The 13,859-nt window shown below is 34.1% G+C and overlaps 2 protein-coding genes across 2 annotated transcripts; both read left to right on the top strand.

The window, feature by feature from the left end:
* Nucleotides 1-630: 630 nt before the first annotated feature.
* Nucleotides 631-2,020, top strand: LOC148629381 (uncharacterized). Its single transcript, XM_088564759.1, has one exon. The coding sequence runs from the start codon at nt 735-737 to the stop codon at nt 1,875-1,877; it is 1,143 nt and encodes a 380-aa protein (XP_088420885.1). The 5' UTR covers nt 631-734; the 3' UTR covers nt 1,878-2,020.
* A 3,266-nt stretch (nt 2,021-5,286) lies between these two features.
* Nucleotides 5,287-12,255, top strand: LOC148629380 (uncharacterized). The gene is made up of 3 exons (XM_088550024.1): nt 5,287-5,463; nt 10,034-10,267; nt 10,966-12,255. Exons 1-3 carry the CDS (start codon nt 5,419-5,421, stop codon nt 12,157-12,159), a joined length of 1,473 nt encoding a protein of 490 aa, XP_088406150.1. The 5' UTR covers nt 5,287-5,418; the 3' UTR covers nt 12,160-12,255.
* The last annotated feature ends 1,604 nt before the right edge of the window (nt 12,256-13,859 follow it).

The following is a 13,859-nucleotide window of genomic DNA, read 5'->3' as shown; positions in this document are numbered from 1 at the left end:
AGATGTGAAAAACGTGGTAATTAACATCTTTGCACTGATATGTTGTTCTTAACCAGGGAGCATATATTAAAATACAAATTAAATTCCTGTCTAATATATACTTCTTACTGTTGTGTACTTTATTTACAGGAGCTTGCTCCCGCTATCAAATAGGCAGCACTAGTATATCAGTCGGGCTGCATGTTTGATACTGGGATCGAGCAAGGCCTCTGCAAATGCTTTTTAATTCGTCCCGATTTTCCGTACCCCACATATGACTTCGCGGTATCAAAACTTCTCACTTCATTTGGACATTTAAAAAAAAAAACGTGGCACTCTTTCATCAAATAGTCATATGACATAACAAAATAGTTATATTCCGGAATTAATAGTTTGCAAAATATTTTTTTTTTTTATCTTTTTTAGATTTTTTTATACGAAGAATTGTCATGTTTTACTTTAATAGACTGCTATAATTATCGAGTAAAGATAATTTAACGATTATGAATTATCCTGCTAAATTTTACAATAACGACGTTAATCCCAATTAAGTTGTCGTTGATTTTCTAAAGGTAGAAATAAACAGCTATCACCTAAGTCACTCGGGTGTGCCTGAAAGGGTAAATCTTATCACGTGACTCAAGCCACTTTATACTCAAGCTGAGATGAGTTGAAATTGTCGCCAGCAAGTGCTTTTATATTTTAGTGCTATTTGTTTTTAAGCCTGTTTTATTTTGTTTTATTGTTGTGACAGTATGTCTGAGGTAATAGAAAGTGAGAATTTCCCGACAACCTTCTACAAGGATTCTTTTCAACCCACATTCCCGGAACCACCTCCTTACAATGCACATGCTAGCAATGATTACAGAATGCTACAAGAGATGTACAAACCTGAACAATATATTCCAAATGTATTGACGGAGAGAAATATTTTGGACATCAATCATCAGCGTGAGGAAAAGCAGTTGAGGCAACCGGTGTTTCAGGACCATTCGAATACATCGACGGAAATCCAGGTTAGTGACGATGAGAACCATATAAAGCCAAAGTCAAATCGAAAGCGCAAACGTCCCATCCCAAAGGGAAAACCGCCATACAGTTATATTGCTTTAATAAGTATGGCAATCTGCAATTCACCAGAGAGAAGATTGACTCTGAATGATATTTACAAATACATCATAGACCGATATGTTTACTACCGAGATCACGAAAATCAGAAAGGTTGGAAAGGTTCTATAAGACACAATCTTGCGTTGAACGAGTGTTTCATCAAATTACCCAGAAAACCTGGCCAAAAGGGACATGAATGGGCTATCCATCCCGACTATGAGGATATGTTTGATCATGGTAGTTTCTTACGCCGTCGTTATCGTTTCAAAGAAGGTGTGCCATCTAAGATAAGTAAAACAAGACATGCTTCGGCGCCGGATAGTCTATGCTATCCACAAAATATTATGATCAAACCAATGAGTGAATCATCTTTAAGTGAGAAGTTTGCCTCCATTGTGTCTACACCGGATAATCGACAATCAGGCGGAAATAATCTGTGGAATCCGTTTAGGTCACCGAATGACTCTACTGGCATGTCACCATTCGATAGTCCAGGAACCGATTCTCTATCTCCTTTAAGTCAGTGCAAAGAATCATCGAGTAACAGCAACTCGCCTACAGATCAGCCAACTACACCCAGCTACTTCTGGTATGGCCAAGGGTTCCCGGCAATGCCTGCGTTAGTTCCGAATCCTCATTTTACCAACACAGAATCTTTTATACCTGGCTACAACAACATGGTTGGAACTAACGCATGTAAAGCTCAGCCGTTCATGTTCAACCCAATGATACAGAACAAGATGTATATGATGAACACTGGAACCGGTCCACAGGTCTGGTCTACATAGACAGTATGTAATCTGCTAATTTTTTAAGATAGACAATGTGTGAGCTGTTAAAAGATGAATTGGTGCTAAATTGACGTTATTACTTCATCATGTTTTATTTTTAATTGTAAATATGTTAATTCCAAGTGAAAGTTTCTTTTTTATTTTTAATGCTTACGTTATTATTTGACCAAGCAATATTCACATTCATGTGAAGAAAAAAAACACCAACCAAACTCTCAGAAAGAAATCTTGTACAAAACAGTATCAAATTACAAGCTGACAGTAGGATAAATGCATTTTTTTTTCTGTGTCCTGTATATCATTAAAGGTGTCATTGTTTGAATAAAAAATATAACATAATGAATATTTATCTATGTAAGACGTACAATGGACACATGCTAATCACAAACTTGCAGTAACTTGGTCTCAAAAACAACGCATTTTTAAACTGTAATACTTGTGCGACTTTTAAACACAAAGACTAGTTGATTTACAAATAGTAGAACATAAAAATATTACATTGAAACCGGTTTGTATAGTGTAAGCAGTTATATATACTTGACGTGTATCTGTAGCAACAGAATAAATACATTGGTATGCCCAGATATAAATAACATCAAAACAACGAAATAACAAAATAATTTAATCCGTGCAAAAACAGAAATCAACATTTATCGAAATGTCACGAAATTAAAACGATTGTTGTAACACTTATCGACTAAAACACAGGAATAGCAAATTGCAGTCAGGGTTTATCATGAGACACGGAATTAGCTAAAATTATTATCATTATTCAAGGAGGTCCTTAAATATTTATGGACTCCAAAATTCGATTTCAAAACCCTATAAATATTTGAGGAGCTCCACAATTTGATTTCTGAAATATTTGAGGAACCCTTGAAACCGAAGTGTGGAGCTCCTCAAATATTTATGGAGGTCGTGAAATCGAATTGTGAAGATCCAGAAATAATTGAGGAGCTCATGAAATCAAATTGTGTAGGTCAATAAATATTTAAGGATGATAATCATGACTAATTCCAGACCTCATAGTATATAGTAAAGTTTTTACAGTGCACAGAATCATAAGGTAAATAAGGTTCATCATTTGTCCTGGTAAGAAAACAATTGTCGCAAAGCAAGAGAAAACAAACACATGCAAACACTCTTATTTTAAAAGATGAAAGAACACTGTCAAAAAAACTCAATTAAATCTATACGAATCACATAGTCTTGCTTCATTGAAAATGTATGATATAAAGACATATTTCATTTAAAAAAAATAGATTGCATTGATGGAGTATGGTTTTACGTCCTGTGGTAGACATTATACATTTCAGGACGAGGATGTTTAACCTTTGGTATACTAGTTCGACATCCTGAGCTGGAACTTTTATTTTGCATATCATCCCACTCGTACACATTGCTCTTAATCCGATGCGACCAATTGACGCTCAATCTCTTATACGCCACACGCTTGGCAGAGAACCAATGACTAACAATTTTAAAGTATTTGATGTGATTGCCGGGAAAGGCGAGGTTGCTACTCCGAGACCACCAGAAGGTTTTTTAAAAAAAAAAGATAAAGGTGGATGCGCTTTGAATAAAAACAAAGCACCTAAACTCAGTGAGGTACGGAAGCCCTTTAGTACCATGTGAAGCTCTTTTTTATCTTGTTATAACAACTTAACTAACTTGTTATATCAACTTAGCTAGCTTGTTATATCAACTTAGCTAAGGTATATAGGGTCAAAGATTTGTTTAAATTTAGTAGAACAGCTTGATTATTGAAAATGTCTTTGATTGATATGAAAACTGAGGAACAGTGTCAATTGTATTTTAATTCATGATGAACTGCTTTAAATTTTGATTTAGTTGAACTGCCTTTGATAAGAAACATGTGGTAGAAAGTAAATTTCAAGTTGGTAAAGCGGAGTTTATTGGAAAAAAATATGGAGAGGCAAAGTTAATTGTGATTAAGTTGAAAGTTCTACAAGTAGTAGAGATGTAAATAAAGATTGCTTTAGATTTTAATTTAGTTTAACTGCAGTTGTTAAGAAATCAGGGATACATTATTCATGTAACTTTGTCTTCAATGAGAAAATTAATTGTATAATTGTTTTCAGTGAGATATGCACTTCATTGTAAAGCTGCCTTTCGAAGAGTTTTTTTTTTGTAATCATGTAAACTTGCTTTGAAGAACAAAGTTCATTTCAACAAAGTTTTAAGTATTTTATATCCTGATTTAAAAAATGACAAGTCATATATTTTTACCAGGGACCTTCTAAACTCCCACAGCATAGCATACGTATTGTGTGAAATCTGAAATCTAATGAGAATGAGAGATCTGACAATTGTCATTGGCTATGTGGTTGTATGGGACATTTAGTGCAAAAAATTAACAGTCTGACAAACATAGGTGGCTAAAAACTCCAATATTTCAGAATATCTAAATCCAAGGTCAAAATAAAAGCGGCATATCCTTTCTCGGTCCATTTTTAATGCAATTGTTTTGGGATGTGGCCGTTTAAATCGTTTATATACATGTACTAAGTTGATATAACAAGATAGCTAAGTTGATATAACAAGTTAGTAAGTTGATATAACAAGTTAGTAAGTTGATATAACAAGTTAGTTAAGTTGTTATAACAAGATAAAAAAGAGCTTCACATGGTACTAACGGGCTTCCGTAGTGAGGAGTAAAGAAACGATGTGAGCGCTAGAGAGCAAGTCCGGTAATATACTTCAGTATCCAAGGCACGCCAACTCTGTCAAAGCAAGAGCCACAAGCTCTGTACAAGAAGCATGCCTGGTATAACGCTTTGGAAACAAAGCAAAGCCATAAGCTTTACAATACTAAGCTCAACTAATAAGCGTGAACAAATTTAGTTATTGCCCATAAGAAATGACATATCAAAAGACACTTTGAGTGGCAGTAAACTGTCGTATGATATGGGCGATTTTAAAGTGGATGAATTCATTTATGCATTCTATATTGTGCTTACTATTACCATAGTTTTTTTTTCATAAATAGTAGCTGAATCAATCAAATTTTATAAACCAAAAAATAAAGATCAGAAATGTTAAAAATGTTCTGTGATTAGCAATGCTATCAAATTTAAACTGATGGAAACACTTTGTTTTTGTTCGATCTGTGCTATATAAAGACTCTTCGGAGAATATACGCTTTGATGTGAAATACAAATAGCATTTTTTTATCGATAGCATCGTTTAGCTATAGCAGAACATCGCCGTCCTGGAGGAACAATACTGAAACATTACGTCACATTTAATCCCGTGCCCCACTGAGTGTAACACCACTTACGCAAGTGACTTCTGCACGAAAAGAAACACCATGGAAATTAATACAAGTTTTGAAGCTTGTAGCATTGAAATGATCAATATTAGCTAAATACCTATATGTGATCGATTAGAGGGACTTCATACGTCAAATGACGTCTAACTTGGAAAAGTCTTATTACATGGAATAATATCATTTCTGATATTCTATCTTTCTCTACAAAAAAATGGAATTTTTGGGTTTGTCAGGATATCTTAAAATATGAGCATTTTCGAACTTATAACAGGGAAAGGGAGTACTCGACAGGTAAGTTATTACTTTTTGACAATTCAAATTGTTTTATCATTAAAAGACGAAAATTTCAACTTGATTTCGCGTGTCTCTCTAAAGACAATTATTTCAACGACAGTGAAAATTGACAGGAAAATAGAAGCAAATGCAACAGTACGTACCAATCTTCTTCCTTTTTTGGCAGACATATTCTAGTTTGATAACCATTTTGATCATCCAGTCCTACTATTCTGTTCGTGAATGCAATATGACAGGCCAGTATGGTTTTACTAGTCAGAGTCCATACGAACAGGAAAATTACTTTAAAATGATAGGACTATTCGTCTATGCGAAAAAAAAAATCCTATTAATTTGTAAAAGAACAAACAAAAAGATGTAAATTCAGAATATACCTACTGAATATCGAATGTATTTGTAATTGACATTTAATGTTAATGTTTCTAATAAAAAAGAAAAAGAAATTTTAAGTTAATTAACTTATGCTCCTCTGTCATTCAGTATCCAAAAGCGGCTACAGAAATCTGGTTTATACTTGGGGTTGTCATAAACTTCTTTTATGTGATATTTTTTACCACTTTTATTATCACTTTTCAACATTTCTTACTGCACATTATTTCAAATTTTGAAATTTTAAACTGCTTTTCAATTTTCCCACTGGGTGTGCCGCAAATTCAGACGAAAGCCCGCTGACGAAAGAAAACAATATGTTTATTTTATTGGAGTATTTTATATTTGTTAAATGTTTAAAACAAAATGCTGATATATCCTCTTCATAAATGTTTAATCATCAAATTCTAATAATTGAAAAAAAAAAATATCAGTGACCTATACAGTGTTATGTAGCATTCATCGAGTAGGTCATCACGGAAAATTTTCTAAGTAAACTAGAGTAAAATATGCAATTAAACACTGCATTTATTTCCTGGTCTGTCGAAACCTCCTGAAGAACACTGATTACTGATTTCAAACGCTAAGATGTTGTAAAGAAATCTCGCTTTGTTTATTTTTTTTAATAAAAATAAACGAGTATACATTCATTCACATTTATACGCATTGACTGTTCACAGTTTTGTTCTTTTGCAAAGCATTTTAAGCCGGCCAGTAGATCATTGCATTAAATCAGTAAACTGCAGACAATCGAATCACTTAAGTTGTTTAGCTGTACCATATTAGTATATAACTGTAAACATTCTCTGGAAACAAGTTCTTCTAAATCAAGGGCACGCCTTATCGATTCCTGGCGAACTAGAGCTGACGTCCTCTAAAACAATTTAAAGAATCTTACATTTTCCCAAGTACAGACTAGACAATTTTATGTGAAACAAATATTTAAAAAGATGAAGACAAAATATTGCAATATTGCATTACATAATGCACCAAATCGACTAAAAAAAGAAACAAGTAGTATATATTCGGGTGAACTCGGTCAATGACAAGCTGTAAGTCATCTAAATAACCACTGCATTAAAGTATTCTTGACGGATTTACAAATATAAAACCACAAACCTACTTCATTTATTAGAGCGAAACATTTTAGTTCATAGCCACACTGTATTGTCACATTGTATGTGTTGTATGAATGTATATGCGTGATTTACGTACTCTGTAAGGGTTCTGTGGTTAGGTGAAATAAAATACTCCACAATATTTATTTAACAGACGGACAGACCGACAAGCGGACGGACGGATAGGTGAGCGAAGAACTTGAAATTATAAGGCCCATTCGTTTAAGCCGGTGAATATTTACCAAAAAAAAATAATTTAAAAATTTGACAAGTCACGTCGATTGTGATCAATAATTTGACTGTAGAACTCTGATCAAAATTATACTGTCCCTAGGCAACCATTGATATGACAGGTTGTTGACATTTTCGATGTAAAAATATTCTATATGGTGCCAATTCAAGTGAAGAACCTGAGGAAAATATTCAATCTAAAACAAGAATAGATCGATCTAGACAAACTGGTATCAAAAGGCATCAATAGCCCGGCTTCTGATGATCCTTCATAAACACTGCCATTTATGAATTCTCTAAGTCTTACAACAATCAATAAAACACAAAATAACAAGCAATTTTTTTCTGTAAAATAATTGCATTCGTTGTCTAAATAGTGAAAGTAGATAATGCTCATTGTAATTTAAGTGGATCTTTCGTCAGTCAACCATGCTTAGTCTTAAACGATGAGAAATTGTGCTGTTTCGAATCCTAACACAAAAGAACAGAACGTTTTACTTTGGAAAACAATCGAGACTTTCAATGTCCATTCAATCATACCAGAGATTTCCGTATCTTAAATAACAAAGATCAAGAGTTTTTGTTATATATTGACTGTCTTGTTCAGCAACCAAGCTACCATTTAACAAATCAATCAATCAATCAATCAATCAATCAATCGATCAAACAATCAACAAAGGCAGTAATTAAACGGTCAGAGTAATTGATCAACAATAACACCCATCAAGCTAATTACTTATACTACTTGTACATCGTTTGTTAAATAACGCTTTAACAAACAGTTGGAAATGATAGCACTTTCCGATATCTCACTTCCTCACTATTTTCAGGAAGCACAAGCGCAAAGCTGAGTCAGCTAGTACATGGGCCGAGATAACCCCCATGCACCCTCCCACTCATAACTCAAATATGATTTCCAGGTATCTTTATACGTCCCATTGTTAAACTGAAGCATATTTGTATGTTTTATTGTCATTATTTATACCATGTTTTTTCTTCTTCTTTTTAATTCTTCGAACATCTACATAATATTGATCAAAGTAAATCAATTCATATAGGGTCGGTGATTTGGGCCAGTTTTTGTCTGATTTCATCGTTTAGAAATTATTTTATGCCAACAATCATATTGTTAGTCTCTTAGATTTCAAGTAAGCACACATTAATATTCTGTTTATAAAGTCAATAAAAAAAAAATCCCATATAATGATGATAAAAAGTTTGGGAGAAATGCATAAATAAAATGTTTTCTTCCAATTAAGTAGCGGTCTATAAAAATCAGACAGGAGGTGATCCATGCATGTCAAAAACCAGCTGAATTCACTTTTATTTCTTATTCAGAATCAACTACAGACCACATGACCAGTCAAAGTTTTCATTTGGGTGTTGCGCTTTTGAGATAAAATTAATATAGATTGTTAGAAATTAGCACTTTGCAAGAGTTATCGTTCTTGATTTTGTACGATTTGGTTGGTTTCAGTGGGAGGTAAATGTATGATTTTCTCAAAAACACAGATCTGAAAAGGACAATTGCTACGTAAAAAATATAGCATATGCGAAGTGGTGGAAAATATGAAATTCCGAAATTCCATTTTTTACCATAAGTTCAGTATTGTCATCTCCAAACTTAAAAATAAAGTAGGAGTCTAATGAAAAAATGTATTTAATACATCGATTTCTATAGTCACTTGCATACTATCCAGAATGTCTTTTTTTACCGTGGTGATATGCTAAAAAAATGGCATTTTCCTTCATATGGAGGTACTTCTTTATATGTAGGGGTGGCATTTTTTTCTCCTTGATAGTCACGTTGGTTATACAGTTATCTTAATTCTGAATGCCAAAAATATCAGTTTTACTGCATGCTGTTAATGAATATTTTGCTCCACAATGATACCTGATTTATTAGGATAGGCGTAATACTTTTTTTTTAATTTTGTGAAAAAGTTTTGAGCTTTTCTTGGATTCATGTTAAAGCCAGTTAAAATATTAATCGAATGATTCCAAATTTGAGACGTTTTCGTGGTGCAGTAACCTATAGAATAGAATTTATGCGATTTTTATTGAAAAATAGAAAATTCCATTTTTTGCAATTTTTGATAAATTCTGAGTATGAAAACCAACACAAGTCAACGAAAGGACCCACGAAGTATCAAGTGTGATACTAATAAACAGTACATACCAGATAAACCCTTTTTACTGAAGCACAAATACTCTGAAAAAATATGTCAATTTAAGCAATGTTTTGATACCATACGAAATCTGAGACAATGGGCTATGTGGTGATATACATTCCTTCATTAGAGGTACCCCATGATGACGCAGAAGTTAGTACAATTGGGTCCCAAAAATATTGTCTATTTAACTAAGTTGGGTTCAAATGTAGAACAATACTGAAAAAAAAATCCAAGAATATTCTTCGGCGACAAATCCATTCGGAAATGGGAAGTATAAAGGAACCTGAAAATCATCATGAAATTTATGAGTGGGGTGTGCGATGGACCCTCCCAGCCCATGTACTAAGCATTGCTCCTAGCAGAAAATTTGACTGTCTTTATGAGATAGCGAGCACTAAATAATTGATACCGAAGTGTTATGGCACGATGTGAATGACCCTAACCGTTTGTTCTAGTAGTTGTTCTGGACTAAAAATAAAAGAAAAACAAACTCAAACGCAAAGAAAAAAATAGAACGGTTTAATAATTCTATTTTTCAAGAACATGTTTCTTTAAATAAAGGGCAAAATAAATCGACAAAAACAAATGAGCGGACACCTGTATTCACACACTAAATTGATAAGCATGTTGCATACTGCCAAAAGTACTAAATATTAAATATTTTGGTACTAACAGGTACACTTGACACTGGAATCAGGGACAGATGTTAACAGCAGGAATAAGAAATCTGAAACACCTCTGATGGTGTGTTTTAAAAATGTGCAAGAACCAAAGAGAAGATTTGCTCTGACCAAGACCCTCTTGAAGTTCAAACCAGACATTAATCTACAGGATCACAAAAAACAAACTGCTTTTATAATGGCGTGTATCCAAAACCAAGAAGATACACTTAGTCTCTTACTTCAGCAGGTAATATATTACTTTTTACCTCCTGGTTAATAACACCAAAAAGTTTTTATGTGAAATGAAGGGGGAAAACAAAACAGTAAGCTCGGTCTTTATTTCTTGTGGGTGAATACTTTCATGTAATGTACTTCCGCGAATCATGTCAAATTTTACTATCAATATGACGTTGTTTCGTATAGTCTGGATTTAGTTGATTTCATTTCTATCGCTCGCAGCTACACGTAGGTTCTTTCGCTGTGAAATTTCATATACCAATCGTCGTTTCACAAAATGTTCGTCTGTTCGTCAGTCCACTCGTCAATACGTTTGGGACTTTTTATATTTTTCGGTAGAAAGTATGTCTTGATGGGAAGACATTCCTAATCGTTTGTCCCTTGTTTTTTTCTATTTTTCCTTTCATGGAATTTATCAGGACTCGTGCTGTGTATGCTTATAACATAACATTACCCTTTTAGCATTCCCGACACTGTTTTGTCTAAGGATTTTCCTTCGTTCGAACCTGCGGTATTGTTGGACTATGCCGCTTTGATGTGCCTGTTTACTTTTCTCTTGCATATGTTCACTTTTAGTAATGAATAGTTAGCTTCTTTTGCGTAATATGGTTCTTAACATCATATAACAAGGATGTCTAGTAACTTGAGAAAAAGAGGTGATAAAATAATGATACTTGGTTAAAAAAATGACATTCTTAATAATTCCAGCCCACTCTTGATGTGAATATAGAAGACTTCGACGGATATACTGGTTTTATGCACGCTTGTGCACTGGGGAACCAAAATGTCGTTCGTTTCCTTGTCGATGCCCATGTCAAACGGGCAATTTGTCTCGATGTGGAAAAAGTTAACAATGATGGTAAATCTGCTTTTCAAATAGTGCAGGAAAAGAATAATACTATGCTATTATCAATAATACAAGTGTTAGACAAGCATAGAAGTTATACCAAGCCATTAGATTGTGATATTGTCCAGGAAAGACCAAAGAAAAGTGCAAGAGAAAGGAAAAACACACATGATAACAACAAAAAGAAACGAATGAATCTTTCTGCAATCAGACGTGCACTTAAAGAAGCATACATGTCGGACGAAGAAGATGTGGATATAAACAGCGAAAATAAGAAAGCCAGTACGAGTGAAATGGCCGATCTCATGAAAGTCGTCAGGGAAGCTGCAACTGACATTAGGCAAATTTATAAAGAGCAAGAAATAAACGATAAGGAGGCTCAGAAAGAGGCTAAAAAGATTCACGAAGAAATTCAGACTAGCAAAAGGGAGAGGAAGACAGGAAAAACAAAGAAGGCTTCTCGAAGAGATATGATCGACCTGAGAGTTTCAAATCCTCAAGTAAAAAATAACAGTCCCTTTGTTCACCCACCGCCAAATCCGCGTTTTGTCCATCCGCGCCAGATGGCTTTACCCCGACCACCACAGACTGTCCGCGACGACAGCTTTATTCATCCACCCCCTAGTGGGGTATTCATACATCCACCCCCTAAAGGTGTTAGCATTGACGGTATCCGATTACAAACTAATGACGGTGGACGTCGAATAGTGCTGTCAGATACAAGTAATTATGACAAAACCCTTGCTTCAAAACCAAAACCAGCCGCAAAGCACAACAGTGTATTTAAGGGTCCGAGTGGTATAAAAGCAAATTCACTGCCTTTGTCAATTAACGGGAGACAGAACAGATTGGCTGTAAGACTACCAAATAGGAAAATATGGTCATCTCTTGATCAGTCTAATGTCGAATTAGGCCATTCATCGCGCCCGTCGAATGATGAAGATCTTCAGCTACCACCATTGAAGGAGTGCTTTAATCCAAGAGCTGCCAGTGATAACCCCGTCAAAAATATTGACAGGGGAATGTGGAAGATAATAGAAAGTTACAAAACATAAAACAATGTTTTTAAAACTGTGGATTTTTTTCATAGTTTCATTATTACGTACATTAGTATTAATTTAAAACATTTGTCTTTCAAATAAAAGAATTGGTTCAAACACATTTTATGCATGGTAATACAGGTTGGGGTTTTAAGAGAGATTTGAGTAATACAATAAGTACGTTTTTGAAAGTGATAGATTTGATGAAACCCTAACAATTTAATTATGAAATTCAATCAATTCATGGCAGTGGGATTTCCATTTGTCTATCATCTCCTGACCTCGCAAGACCGCTACGACAATGAATGTGATAAGTTCAGAACAGTGGGGGGGGGGTGTATTAACATAAAGTTTCATAACGAAGAAGCCCCTCTTATAGACTCGAAAGTATGCCGGAGGTGAAATGGGGTGACGAAAAGTAACTTATGTAACTTTTTTATGTCCGTCCAGTTATGCACTTGCCATGGAATTAAAAACAAAACAAAAACAAAACAAAATCCATACCATATCTTGACCTACGTCACATTTATATGTTTGCCAGCACACATTTTGAATATTCATGTATGTATGAACACTTATGCAAAGACGGATGAAGTATGTACTTATGATAACACACTGAAAAGTGACTAATTTCAACAGGTAAAAATCATATAAAATGTTTGTCAAATTTGTCAATGATAGGTGGGGCATATCTTCAGTATGTATTTAAAACCTATGCAAAGTTGGTTAATATTAGTTGTACAATTTCTGAGTTGCAGGATACACAGCACATGTACCATACACAGCATATATTGGCGAAAATGGCCAAGTTCAATATGCTGAAAAGTGGAAATATTTATCAATTTTTTTTCAGTAATATGAGCTGCACATAAACACTGGGTAAAAGTCCAGTAATATTTGTCCTATACTTTTTTGAAAATCAATTAATATCAAATAATTATGAAATGACGATAAATGAAATCAGCAAGCTAGGGATGTTTGCCCTGTCAAGTATGCAATAGATCGATGGCAACAAAGAATACCTCAGCATCACATTCTGTCATAATACAGCAATTAACGAAACACAATAGCATCTCTAATGAATTTTGTACGTCAAAACTGAAAATTAAATATTACCTTTTTTATCACCAAGCCTTGATCTGACGTATCTGAACATTTACAAATTTATAAACGCTGAATGTTCTATAGAAAATACGTAATGGTTTAACATGCAGGATTCAGTTCAATAATCAAGAATTACGTAAATGGAAATATTCTTTTTTTCATTACATCATCGGAAATAGACGTCGACGGACACCACAAATCCATAGATTATTAATGCTTTAAATTAAACAACAGTAAAAATCCGCATGAAATTTTCCAGGTTTATCTATAAAACGGTTCATAGCTGTCTATTGGTAGTGAATCCTTAGATTTACAGATGAGAGGCCATTCTCCAAAGTACATAATAAAATGCTTCACAGGGTGCAGCTTGATATGACCGTATATATTAAAACCATGTGCAGTAGTGACAAGTATGAACACAATCTTATTTGGACTGTGATAAACTGTTTGGCACAACATAAATTTGACTAGAATTAATAGAAACCGTGAAATAACTTGTAAAGTTGCAATAAGACACCCCCAACGAAAAAATAAAAAAATAGGATATTGATAAAAAAAATTTATTTTTTAATTCCAGTTGGCCCTTAAGTACCAAAACCTCTAAAACTACC

Source organism: Perna viridis, chromosome 1 (assembly GCF_037379345.1).
Source record: "Perna viridis isolate PV_CMFRI_1.1 ecotype Kerala chromosome 1, ASM3737934v1, whole genome shotgun sequence".
Taxonomy (NCBI): Eukaryota; Metazoa; Mollusca; class Bivalvia; order Mytilida; family Mytilidae; genus Perna; species Perna viridis.
The sequence above is the reverse complement of the archived record's forward strand: the minus strand, read 5'-3'. Positions and strand labels throughout refer to the sequence as shown.

Bases quoted from the DNA above. Each gene is read 5' to 3' on its own strand.
- LOC148629381 (XM_088564759.1), top strand. From the start codon at position 735: ATGTCTGAGGTAATAGAAAGTGAGAATTTCCCGACAACCTTCTACAAG.
- LOC148629380 (XM_088550024.1), top strand. From the start codon at position 5,419: ATGAGCATTTTCGAACTTATAACAGGGAAAGGGAGTACTCGACAG. The intron at 5,464-10,033 runs GTAAGTTATTAC...TGGTACTAACAG, and splicing joins GGAAAGGGAGTACTCGACAG to GTACACTTGACACTGGAATC. The intron at 10,268-10,965 runs GTAATATATTAC...TAATAATTCCAG, and splicing joins TTAGTCTCTTACTTCAGCAG to CCCACTCTTGATGTGAATAT.